This window comes from Acanthaster planci, linkage group LG10 (genome assembly GCF_054643075.1).
Source record: "Acanthaster planci isolate LZ-2023a linkage group LG10, COTS_SCS, whole genome shotgun sequence".
Lineage (NCBI taxonomy): Eukaryota > Metazoa > Echinodermata > Asteroidea > Valvatida > Acanthasteridae > Acanthaster > Acanthaster planci.
The window spans coordinates 17,124,467-17,137,784 of NC_141786.1; the positions used below are offsets into that span (position 1 = coordinate 17,124,467).

The 13,318-nt window shown below is 43.5% G+C and overlaps 1 protein-coding gene and 1 pseudogene across 10 annotated transcripts in view; one reads left to right on the forward strand and one right to left on the reverse strand.

The window, feature by feature from the left end:
• The first annotated feature begins 546 nt into the window (after nt 1-546).
• The window catches only part of LOC110990844 (uncharacterized), a 33,623-nt gene continuing 20,851 nt past the window's right edge, over nt 547-13,318 (forward strand). The window contains exons 1-8 of one of the 10 annotated variants that reach the window (XM_087142087.1): nt 547-636; nt 1,118-1,226; nt 3,241-3,411; nt 4,449-4,565; nt 6,001-6,146; nt 6,689-6,839; nt 10,037-11,366; nt 11,545-12,986. In XM_087142087.1, the coding sequence (XP_086998213.1) occupies nt 11,312-11,366; nt 11,545-12,188 (699 nt within the window). In that variant the 5' untranslated portion in view covers nt 547-636; nt 1,118-1,226; nt 3,241-3,411; ... (2 more) ...; nt 6,689-6,839; nt 10,037-11,311 and the 3' untranslated portion in view covers nt 12,189-12,986. The other 9 variants (XM_087142088.1, XM_087142090.1, XM_087142089.1 and 6 more) reach the window with 9 other exon arrangements.
• On the reverse strand, nt 9,213-10,004 carry LOC147797896 (uncharacterized; annotated as a pseudogene).

A 13,318-nucleotide genomic window follows, 5' to 3' on the forward strand; every position in this document is an offset into this window, starting at 1 on the left:
ATGATTGTGGGTATGAGGACATACGCAGGATACGCGCGTCTTGTAAGCCCAGCACGTCCTTCACGAAAGGGAGCACTGTTCCACATAAGTTAATGAACTTAACATTCTTATTGCCGTATAATGTACGTCAACAACCAGAATGGAAAGTCGTCACTGCGGCGGCGCAACGCTTGTAGACAGGTACACGCGCGTTACATTCCTCTGAAAGACCAATGGGGTGTTTCAATTCGTCAAATGGACGCGCACATCTAGCTGACGAATTTGCTTTTGACTATGATACAAACACGATCATTTTGAAGTTCATCATCCAACTCGGGAGAACGGGCGCGCTGTGAGAGAACAGTATTCGATTTTTTGCAAAAACAGAGTGAAATGACTGCAAAGAGTTGTTAAAAACCCCTAAAGACTCAACTCCTGGGAAAAACGTACTGCGGCGTTATCGGCAAAAATGTCGGGGGGGGGGGTTCCGTCCCCCTCTTTTTTAGAGTTGAAGGAGCTTTCTTTGAGGACGCTATTTATGTTGTAGCTTAACGATGGGGGCGCTTTAATTACAGACTGTCGAGCACAGCGCATGTGTAAACCAACTGAGCAGGGAGCATGCCAAGCGTGTTGTCAGGCCACGAAATTAAGCTTTTGGTACAGTATTCAGCAAAGGGATTGTAATGTTTATTTGAATTAGAATAAAAGGGAAGAGTGCATTTTTAGTTTATGTAATTTTTGAGAATGTACGCGTAAAGTCATTGGGTCATGTAGTTCACTACATTATAGCTTATTGCCAATAGGCTATAATGTAGTATTGGATTGGAATGGTCTGACATGTCTGAATCTAAGCCATGTGTAAGCTACATGTACGTCACGTGTGTTTTCTATATGAACGAGTTGGTTTCCCCCCCCCCTAAAAAAAAGACTTTTCTTGACATGTTTTTGTTTCTGACGGCTATAGGTCACTCTAGAAAATAATTACTGGCATCCATATATGATGCACATGTGTATGGAACGCTTCCCGTACATGTATACAGCCCAGCAATCACTGCTTGATCAGGCAAGAAAGGCACAATTACTATTGGTATTGCACTGGTAGTTTAGCTGTCTTTCCAATCACTGCATTACGGTCCAGGTTTTGTATCCCAGGAACTGATGAAGCAAGTCTGAAGTTCGTCATCCACTGTGTTCCCACGAACTGCAGAGCTTGACGGATGACCCAAACCAACCTCACAGTTCAGAAGGTACATGTACATGTAGCTGTACAACATTTGAACATTTTGAGGAAAGAGTTCCATAAACGGACAACACTTGATATCCCTGTGCACATGGCCTACATGTACACCGTATCTGAAGAAAACCTGAATGTTTTCTACAGTACAGGTCAGAATTTAAGCCGAAATGCTGACATGATCAATGAACCTGACACGTTGTTCAAAATATGCTTTGTGGTTTTTACGATACATGTACATTGCTTGTCTGATGCACAATAAACCTGACCCCGGACCTCATTATCTTGGAAGGGCTTGTGACCGCAGACCTCAAAGGTGACTGACAAGGTGTAGTGAACCACTGCACACGCAGAACCGTCGCTCCAGCTTCGTCTGTGTTTGTACATGTCCAGTACACTATATGGCAGCACACTGAATAAGTGATATTACGTACATGTACATGTAGTGCCTGGCTGGCAATCATAAAGTATCAAAATATGTATGATACAGCCGTTTTCTGTTAGTTTTGGATCGCAAAAGTTGTTCAGTCGGATTACATCTGGAAAATGTCAAATTTCATTGAAACTGGCCAATAGTCCACCGTGTGTGTTTAGATTCTACAGAAATTTTTCCCAAATGTAAGCTTTGAATTTTAAACCCACAGGATCGACTGGAGTGACGGCAACACTTTTCCTGCTGGTTCTAAATGCTAGATTGGTTGTAAACAATTCCTGATTGCGCGAGAAAATATTTCACAAGTAAACAGTAACCACGAAAGAAATCCATTCCTCAGCCAGAAGCATTACAACAAGCTGATTTCACAATGGAGTATTTCTTAATTTAGTGAAAATTAGGTCAATATGTATTGAATTCCAGTAAATTTAAAAAAACGACCTCTGAACTTGCATAAATATAGGTCGAATTCGGGTGGCCTGTTCTTGACATGGGTTTCTTGTTCTCGCGCTCAAACGGCGGGAACATGACCAAAGAACACTGTTTTCGGAACAGGATCACGCACCACCTCCTTGTCGGGTTTTACAGGAACACACGGAAAAACTCGTGAGATTTTGATTTTTGAACAGCTGCAAAAAGTAGAGAGATGGCTTCCAAAGCCATAGACAATGGGAGGTTTTGCAAAATTAACATTAACCCTAACTCCCTAGGGAGTGTGCAAAATCATATTAAAATTGGAGGATTCAGGACTGTTAGGGTTAATTATTTTCCGTAACACAGAAATGAATGTTCCTGTTTATATAGAAGAGAATTCAGCCCATCCAAACATTAACTCTCGAATAACGTAGCCTACATGGACGCCGCCATGTTGCATGTTGCTTGTCACCAACTACCAGCGATAACTGGTTGTTTGTTCAAGCGGCTGACCCACAAACAACAAATCGAGCTGTTGGTGAACATACGGGAACAAGCTGCCTGAATTCAGCCTTTACGTCGTAAATACACTACCAACAAATGAGAAATGTTGTCTGCATGGCACTCTCATTGATCCTGTATGGCCAAACAAAATGCTTTATCTTTGAAAATGATGTTGTGATGCCTGCTACATACAAGGTAAACTACTGACCACATTTCCCAGGACTTGAAGATAACTTGAGCTGCAGTCAGACTGAATACTTTTTGTTTTGGGAAACTACGGAAGGAAAATGACTGCTCTGGTCAACAAAGGCCTGGCTGTTCTGTGGTTTGCGTGTAGCGTGTGTATGCTTATGCTCAGCAGATCGGATTGCGGTGTCGGCGTTCTCTGTTATGCAGGGGTGAGCGTGTTTCCCGTTTGCGATTATCTCCTTCGTGTCTGTTTGACTGGATATACACTGACACGCTAAGCGTGGTTTACATGTCGGCTAAAATTCTGACCTGTAGGGTATGTGGGGTACTTCGAAGGTTTCTCGGCTAACGTTCACTTTTTGCGACATGTCATCACTTTCGAATGATTGTTATAGCATATTAAGGGAAAATTAGTGTTGTCTGTATAGGGAACTCTCCCATTTTGGATCTGGCCTGTAGGCTGTAGTGTGTTTGTTTCCATTTCTAGACCAGTTGTCCAAAGCAGAAGGTTCCAAGCTGACCAGTTGTGGACTACACTACATCATGATGTACCTTTGTACTAATCTCTACCCCTCAACATGTCTCGCTTGGGAGGGCCTGCTAGGATTATCCACCTTGAGCAGAAGCACCCCCGCATCACCTGGAAAAACCGATGTTGGTGAGGAGAGTCCAATCAAGCACAGTCTTGTTGGTAGCGACTCAACCATTATACAGTACATGCATAATCATTTGTAAACCAGTGAAGTACATGTACATGTACCATTCCCACCAAAGGTGCTCCCACTGTTGGGGAAATTGGGCCCTCTCTTAACCCCACGCAGGGCAGATAGGAACTCCAGTCAGCATACATGTAGCTCTCACCAAAGAGGGCAAACTTCACCATGATATTGATGAGAGAGCCTCCAATCGAAGGGTTTTACAGAGAACAGCCCAGAAACAAGGTCAAAATATATTATTTTACCTGAATTGTGTAACAGCTTCAGCATCATTATTTGGGGTCGTAGCGGCACATAAGAAAGAAAAGAAGATCGATCAAGCTGGCTTGTGTGGTGAAGGAAAAGGATTAATATTGTAGATTTGTTTGAATCTGAAACACTATCTTTTTTATTATAAGTTTGTTTTTAATTTCTTTCCCGTGGGAAAAGATCAATTTTAAAAGGTTATTATATTTACTACACAAAGTTTTATCATTGAAGTATATTTTACGTGTATTTCAGGACAAAAACTCACATCAACATGTTCTTGATCAGGTAATACCATTATCTATTGCAGCCCTGTTCCGAACAGGGACTATTTTCTGTAAAAGCCTCATTCATTACAGCAGTAGGTAGTTGGATTAGCCTCTACAGAAAGTATATTCCATAGCTCCCTCAATGCATTCTGCATGATACGCTCGGGACACTTAAGACACTGACCTTGTAAACTCACACTGATTCAAATCTAGTCTGTGACCAGTCTTGTTGTGGTTAGTGCAGCAACTAGGAATTAGCAGTGTCACACTTTGCAGAGCTTTACCAGTTGTCATCTGACGCTTTGTCGCTTGTCCCCACCGTAGCAGTACCAACCCTACTTCATAGTTGAGAATCTTATCTTGATCACCCCTGAATTATCTGAGTTTATTAGACAACCATAATCCTCTGTGGCATCGCTGATACCTCCCAGCAGTTTATCATTTCTTCTTTCTGTTGGCTGCAGGCAATGGCCACTCCTTTAGTTGGAATGTCATGCCAAATGAACTCCAGATCTTGCGTCAGAATTCTCAAGCCATTTGCTTCTGTTCTGGTGGTTAATCTGAGGAAGGAAAATCCACAGGTGCGTCACTTGCTTTACTGAGGTGTCAATATTTTGTGGTCCTTGCCAATAGTGTGCCATTTGTAAGCATTGTAAACTCTTCAGGTCTTTCACATAGTTGGAATTTTCTATCAACATTTCCATTACTGTCCCAATAGCTAAAATTCATGTGAACCTGTCTCAACCTTAAAGAAATGATTCATCAAGAGGGCCCCACCTGTGGAATTTAAGGGGGCTCAGTATTGATCCCACAAATATATCTTGAGGGTGCAGTGCACTAAAAGACGTAAAGCATAATGACGTAACACAATATTTACCGTGGTGCATTTTGGGTGAAAGGTCGGGACAACAACGCACTCTGTTGCTAGAGCATCATGTGCATGGAAAATTGTCAAAAAGATCCTGAGATTGAGAAGGCCTGTATCTTCCAAAATGTTTTGTGCTAACTTGTTGTGTGCCATTCTTTGTATCAAAAACACGGCCAATGCCAGAGCTGCATTTTATCCAGCGTCTGCGAGACTGCAAGTTTGCTCCATCTAAAGTCACACAAAGGCTCGCATGACTTACAATAATGTCCGCATTTCTATCCCCATTTTTATTTGGTAAACACTGTGTTACGACCTTGTGCTTTAGGTCTATTCAAGTGGTAAGTTCTGCTGAGCTAATCAGCATAAAACAGTTGTCCCACAGTTCCTTTTGGAAAACGAAATTACTTGGCAAAAACAGAGGGATTTGGAAATTAAGGCCAGGTTTGAGTGCTTCCATTCGGGGGAAAAAGACCAGACACAGGACCAGACATAGAACCAGACACAGGACCAGACACAGGACCAGACACAAGACCAGAAACAAGACCAGACACAAGACCAGACACAAGACCATGCACAAGACCAGACACAAGACCAGACACAAGACCAGACACAAGACCATGCACAAGACCAGACACAAGACCATGCACAATACCAGACACAAGACCAGACACAAGACCATGCAGGAGACCAAGCTCAAGTAACAGTTTGAACAATGACAAAGGATGCCCTTGTGTTGTTCTTTTGAATAGCTTTTGACCTGAATTCAGACTGGAAGTCTGGTATTGGTCTTGTGACAGTCTTATATATTTTGTCTTGACTACAACACTGGAAAGTAGAGCAAAGCCTTTTTAAAAATGGCTGTGAGCAGGTTGGGAACTATCACTTAAAAATGCAACAGACTAACAGACCAAAAGTTGACAAGAAGTGAAAAGACTTGAGACAAGACACTCAATTAATTGTTGTGAAAGGAACACCAGTAATGATAGCTTGCATGTTATTCAGCCCTGAACTGTTTGGGGTTGGATGAGTTCATTTCAGCCTTTGTTAGCTTTGTACTGTTTCCAATAGAGCTTGGATTAGTGCACTTCACCCTTGGGGCATTTTTCCACCAGCCCTTGACCGTTTAGTATCTGTCATTTGTTCAACAGAGAGACCCCACCCCCAAAGCCAACTACAGGATGTGTTCTGTCACCATCCTTTGATTGAGCCAAACCTGTACACGTAGAGCTGGAGATTCCTCTTTGATGTGTCTGGTACCTGCTGTCCTCACTGGATCCTCTTCCCGAACTCCAAGGTTAATAATTTCTCTTCGAGTTTGCTCTTGATTTTTTTTCAGAGTACATAGCTCTTGGCCAATCACCGTTGAATGGTACACTCTTCAGAAAAGGCAAACAGCACTTCAAAATGTTTTTTACGGTGCAACACAGTAACATTAACCTTTCAAATCAGAGTCACTGAGTCAAATTCAACTCAGTTGGATGTACATGTTGTCAAACATTGATTTTTAAAATCCAACATATCTTGCTTTAAATTAATATAGCAAGAAAAGTGTTAGGTTTCTCTTCATCTTTGCTTTCTCTGTTTCCAATAATACAAGGTCTCTGTTTTTACAACAAGGTCATCTGCGAAGTCCCAACAACCTCGTTACATGCATGCTGTCCTTTGCATCATGAACTGATGTATTTTGTAAACAAAGTTGAGATGGTACGTCACCTTGTGGCATACCAAAACTGTCGTATGTGTCACTATACATGGTGCAGCCAGTACGTACGCGTACATTGTACTAGTAGGTATCCAATTGTATCTCGAGCTTTGAATTTCTTATTACATCCACAGCATTGATGCCTGACTGTAGTGTGGCATGAATGAGTATCCTAACTCGTCTACTTCTCTGCCTGCAGTACTAGTGAATGTCTTCATGCTGACACCATATAGCACCTGTTGGAATCACAAAGCATGACACAGAAGCACACAGCAAGGCTCAGGGGTGAGATTTGACAGGATTTTTCTCCTGATTTCAGGGTTTTATAAGTGATCTCTTTCAAAATGTGAAGAAACCTGAGCTTAGGCGTGAGGTCAAAATACAGACAGTTAAGAAAGAGTTCAGCGGTTGGTGTGAATCCCCTTCATTCCGTTCGTCTTTTGGTGTTGAACAGTTCAACAGTTTGAAAAGAACCATCTGCCCTGGACTGTCTAGCTTCACGAGCAACCCTGACAACAATGGAGTTTGTGGCCTACACAGCCATAGTTGTGAACAAACGATCCTATTCAGGGAGAACTTCACTGGCCCCGGTCAGCCTTCCTGGGCTGGCCGTAAGGATTAGTGGTTAACACCTTGTGATAGAGACGCAAAACCAACTGCATTCTAGGTTACAGATATTTCTGTAGCTTCAGAAATGTTTTGAGTGGGTACTTCATGACAAAAAGACATTGCCACAAGATCATTCTTCATCTTTAAACATTTTTTAGACTGGAAAATAAATACGTTGAGGGCCGGCGACCATTTAGACCCGGTTTGAAAAGGGCCCCCCGGTAGCCCGCCCGGTATTCAGCCTACTCCAGGCCGGTATCAGGCCTGTCTGTACGTCGGCATTTCAAAGCCTCTGACGGAAGACTTCCCCCACCATGCTTCCACAGATGAATAGGGGTCTAAGCGGATAAGTGTAAACAAAGTTCCTTGATCGCGGTGACAAACGCATAGTGGCATTCCTCGATTTCCAAAGCTGGTGTCCGCTATTACATATTGTCATAGTATTGGCCATCTTGAGAAAACTCATCGTACCAAATTTCCTTTATTTTGTTAAAACGGGGAAATCCGAGGCGAACTGGCTCCCTGCTTCGGTTATGCGTCGGTGTTATATGCAGCTTTAGCAACTTCCAAAATCAAGGGGTGTTTTGCTACAAGATTTTGAATATCTACTTCACATTTCAAACCCATTTGTAGATTTTTAGTAAATAAAATACTCACACTTTTCTTTCCTCATATTTTTTGTTCGGAATGACAACTGTTTGCACCAATCATTCGGAGTTTTCCCAATTTATTGAATATGAATACAATGGCAACACTATCACAAATGGTACAGTCCGAGAGACGTGCACGATGCCAACCGTATTTTACATGTACATGTAACCAGTGGGCCTGGTGGACAGTCAGACAGCCCGCCCCCGTACGTACGTGTAGGCTAGCGGACAGCAGGGGTCCAGCGCTGCTTGGCTGGCCGGGCGTGCTGTAGTGCTTGATGCTGGCCGCGCCAGTGACCGGGCCGTTGTACTTAATATTACATGTACGTTGCGTCCACATGTTTGAATGTCAACCCTAACCAACCCCAACCTGCCAAAATCAAACACCCCCAATCTGTTTCTGTTGAATATTGTTTGATTGGGTCTACTTGAGCCTTGGCACATTTGCATGGGCTTGTATGATGCCCCTCCTCTATACTTGGCCAGTATAGGGCCGGTTTGGCTTCGTACGTGTACATCTGAAGCACGCGGCTCTCTGCCCAGCCAGCTATACAGGCGTTCAACGTTTACGGTGCGATGGGCATGCACAAATACGCACGGCGTGAGTCAAGAGCTGGGTTGGCCGGCCTGGGGCTGTACCCGTGAGAAGGTGCTCGTTGCCGGGCCGTGCGATGTAAAGAACTCCATATTTCACCGCCACCTGATATACATGGAGCGAATACGACACATTGGCCCATTACATGTTCATTTTGACAAGATCAGTGATCAGCGGACTGCAGTCCTGCAGTAACATGCTGGCATCACTTCGCATTCACTTCACAGAGTGCTGTTACTAATGTTAACTTTGTGTGAGTCAAGATCGAGGAGATTGTTAACAAAGACAAAAATCCCTTTGCCCATAAAATTTACAAATCTATAGAAAGGTCTTTCGTCTTCCTGTATATGGTTGAAAATGGTGTCGCGACATCTCATGTCAAGTTTGGTGGAATTTCAAACTTCCGTGAACATTTTAGGGCCGAAATGGTAAAATTCAGTATTGTGCACACTGTATAGCCGGAACAACTCCAAAAAGTGATTTTTGCCCATAACGTTTAGAAATCTACAGGAAGGTCTTTCGTCTTCATGTATATTAATATTATATGTACATTTTTACAAATCTAAATTGAAAAGGGGTAGGAAGCAGTCAAGCTAGATATCGGTCCCTATGTGTTGGGACGGAAACCAATCAATGGGACAATGGAATTTATTGGGGGGGGGTTGGGATGGCTCTATTTTCACTTGAACTTTCAGCATAGCGAATCAATCTCTTTTTTTGAATCTGTGTGGCTCTGAAAAGAGCCGTTTGGGTTTTTTGTTCAAGATTGCTGGGATGGTTTTGTCTGCCTTTTCAGTGCCCGTCCTACAGCTCCTGCCGACAGTGTACAAGTCTGTTGTGTCGATCACGGTCTGCCCCACTCTGGAAAACCTTTTTGCAGCCTTGCCTACATACACGATCTCCCTTGACTGTAGATTCTAGTCCTTCATCAAGACCAGCTTGCCTGTGCTGTCATTGCACTGCATTTGCTGTTGCCTCTTGCCATGTTTGGAAATGGCCTGGAATTTTTTCTGAAGGCACCGGTGTCAGAGCACATCCTCCGCCAAATGAGCGAAGAAATTTCATCAGCTTTTTGGCGCGGATGGGTTTTCTGGAACAGTGCTGGCACCTGCTATCTTTACATTTGGCGAACTCCAGCTGATAGGAACGCTGAATGGAATGTTTGGCTAGAAACCGGTATTCGTCTGCAAGGGCGGATAATGTATCGTCAGTCTTAATTTTAGTTGTGCTGGCATTCGTCACGTTGTCGATCTCAGCTTCGTCAGTGTAGGGGGGTTTCGCTGATGACTTCACCGCAACAGTCGACACTGGGAAGCTGTCAAATGATCTGCCTTACAGGCAACGCTGCACGTCATTGATGGGGGTGTCTAGGATGATTGCCTCCTTCCTCCTTTTTTCAGCTTCTGAAAGTGTTGTCTGTTCTGATGGCATTTTGTCCTCCCCAGGGACTTTGTTGGATAACTGTAGACCGATGAGCCACATCATCATTGGCGCCCAACAGTGCTCAATCATGTTGAATCTGCTGTCCCCAGGTGCGTATGACACTATGCAGAGATAATCCAATCCGAGATCCTGCCATAGTTGCCCCATCATCATGATCACCTTCAAACTGCTTTTCTTCCAATCAGGACCATTATCCGATGCTATGAAGGCAGCGTTCTTGTCATCTCTCTCCCGGACATCTCTCAGCAAGGGGAGGAGATCAGCATAGTGATTGCACACTGATGCTCTAGAGAATTTGTTTCTTCACAAGCAAACAGTCAGGGGCCCTGTTCTTGGATACTGGAAGTGAAGACGGCCTAGGCTGTCATGGCAATAACTTGATGCTGGTGGAGAGCGGCACAGAAGTGGATCCTCACAGTCTGGGGCATCAAAGCATGTTCCAGATCTCATAGGGCTAACCGATTTTGATCGCTTTCGACTTGTTGATTAAGATGGCCGATTGAGAAGTTGCATATAACCACTTGGTATGATTTTGTAGCCTGTTGCAAAGTTGTGGTAGGATAGTGCACGGAATCGTTGGTCATGAAGTACGTTTTGAAACTTGTTCTTCTGTCGACACAAGGGCCACTTCCTACCAGAAGCTTGTTTTTATCATCCGCTGACCACATGGAAACTTCATCGTTGAAACATGCGGCCATTTCAAGGGCATAATTTACCGTAGTACGACAGTAATGTGACGCATGATGATGAAGGCCAACATCATTTCGTTTTACGCCGATCTTGGCATCAACGAGGGCATGGTATCGATGACTCGCCGTATGTTGCTGATTAGGAGGGATAAACAGGCGCTGGATACTTCTGGTACTGATGCCTAACTCAGGGATTTTCTTGGCAACTTTTGTTTTCAACTGATGTGCAGTTACCCCAACTGAGGACCACGTCTTTGATCGTCGATGATGAGCGCCAAAACCGTGTTCCTGAAGTGTGTCGACCACTGTTGGCACAAGAGACGGGAACTTTTCATGAAACGGCTTTCTTCCACGTTTTGTAGGCATTGCACCCTGAGCAGAGAAGGCAGGACCATCAAAAAGCTTTTTTCTGGACAATTGGGTCACATGTTTAGGAGGCGAAAATGCAGGACAGTCAACTGGCTTCCGCGGTGGGGAGAGGACTGTTGTAATTGGGCTGAAAATCGGGGCTCCTGGCGAAACCAAACAGCGTGGTGGAGTGAGCTCCATCTTGACTGCAAATGACGTTGCGGGAATAGTTGTTGCTATGGGCAATGTGGCTTGTTTGGCTTGTTGACCAATCAGTGGCTGCGATGTTGCTCAGTGAAGCGAACAGGGTCTCATGAATGCGCTGCCTCCCCACTTCACTGTCACATCAAATACATGTACTGCTCGTAGTGTATTAAACCTGTGACAAAAATATCTGTAAAATTCGTCACGTACTTGTTCAAAATGAACTCCTGCACTGGAGAAAGCTTGATGGATACTCGTCCTCCCGAACGTTTTGGTAAGTAAATTACATCATTCCAAAGTTTCATAGTTTTTCAGTTCTTAGTTGAACGTGCAGAAAATGTTCAATGGCAACAGCTCATAAACCTAGCAAATAAATCGATGTCAGCATTATTTTCTATTAGAAGACAAATATAGAGCTCAAGTTTATTTTTCATGCTTATTTTCCATGACAGGTGAAGATTCTAACGATGAATCTGATGATGATGTCCCGCTCACCGGTCTGAGAACCAAACTTCGCACCAACATTGACAACGAAATCCAATGTCTTGTGTCCTGTACTCGGCCCGTGGCCTGCGCTATCTCTTCGCCTCCACAGGCTGACATTCTACCGCTCGTCCTTGAAATTTTGCGAGACGTTCAGGCAAAGGTGACATCGATCCAAGTGCAGCTCGATCGTCTTGAGAACAGACAGGAGAGCTTCCGTGAGGGAGTCAAGCATCTAGCTGCAAGGATCGACAACGGAGCCGTGGCCAGCGCCCCAAACACTCCTGCCACATCGTCGGCTATCAATGAACCTTGGACACCGTCAGCTGACAGTCAACCTGAGCCTGCACCTCCAGTGCGAGAGTTTCGAGTCCAAGAAACACCAACTTCACGCCACACCATCAACCCTCGATTTGTTCCAGGCAAGGAGTCAGACGAATATCTTCTTGGTGGCAACGAAAACATGGTTCGTTCGGTGTCGGAGTACAAGGTCATTCTCAAGGAGGTCAAGCAAAGGAAGCGGGAAGCATCTGATGCCGACCGAGGCCGTTTGCTGTGCCTCAACTTGATGGCGAGGGAGATCCCGAAAGAGGAACTGGCCCGCAAAATGTGACCGGAAACTCCCGTGACAAAAACAACAAAAAGTGTAAAATAGGAACCCTTGATCGGGAGATCGTACATAGCATCTTCCAGCAGGCCAAAATGTAGTTTCCAGACTTTCCCGACTGGTACACTGACCATAAATGTAAAACTGTTGAGGCAATCAACGAGCGATGCAAACGGATTCGACAGGAGTTTAAGGAAAACGTCGCAATCGAAGTGAGAACGCAGTTGTGAAGATTTTATTTCCCAAACGCCATTTATCCATTTGAAAAAGGTCAGAATACTTCAAAAAGATTGTGAAATTGAAAACAATAAAAATGGGGTGACTGCAGTTACTTCTAAACTGCACATACCGCGTAATTCATCAAGTTATATTTAACAACCTTAAATCTGTTGAAAATGATTCTGGATAGCAAAGGAGAGGGTCTGAATTGAAATGATGAACAAAATAGCGTACGTCGCATTTCGGAAATGTCAACTATCATGTTTTGGAGACTAAATGATAAAAACAGTTCCCCGTATAATCCATTTTTTTCATTATAATTTATGTGTATTTTTGGTAAAACAGATGCGTAGAGCGATTGACGTTGGAACTGGAAATAAAGGTGAAATGTTTCTAAAATGATTTAGTGTTTGAGTTTGGTTTGTTAAGTTGTTTGTTTAAACATTTCTTTTAGGTGTAAATAAATCAGCAATACCAGTTCGCGAAGAAACTCTGGACATAATCTATTTTAATGGAGGCGATAATTAGGTCCCATGAAGCAAAAGGTTGGTTGAAAGCAGCTTCTTCTACATATTAAATCAAACAAAAATCAATATCCATTAATTCAAGAGTGGCAATGTATTTTAAAAGCGACTATGGCCGGGGGATGACTGAATATAGTATTGTTTGTGAACTCAAGTTTTCATGGTGGATTTTTTTCTTCAAGATCTAGAAATGCGGCAAAGGTTCCCTGCAGAAGTCAATGAAAACAAAATAAGATACATTGTGTTCAAAAGTGGTACCATGCTTGTAACTCATCATAAAAGGTGGCGATGGCTTTCATGTGCTGGCGATAGTACTCAACTGTAATACGTTTGGAGATCAAATGCACTGATGACTAATGGTCCCATTGTGTGCCTAATCACGTGGCAGGGACT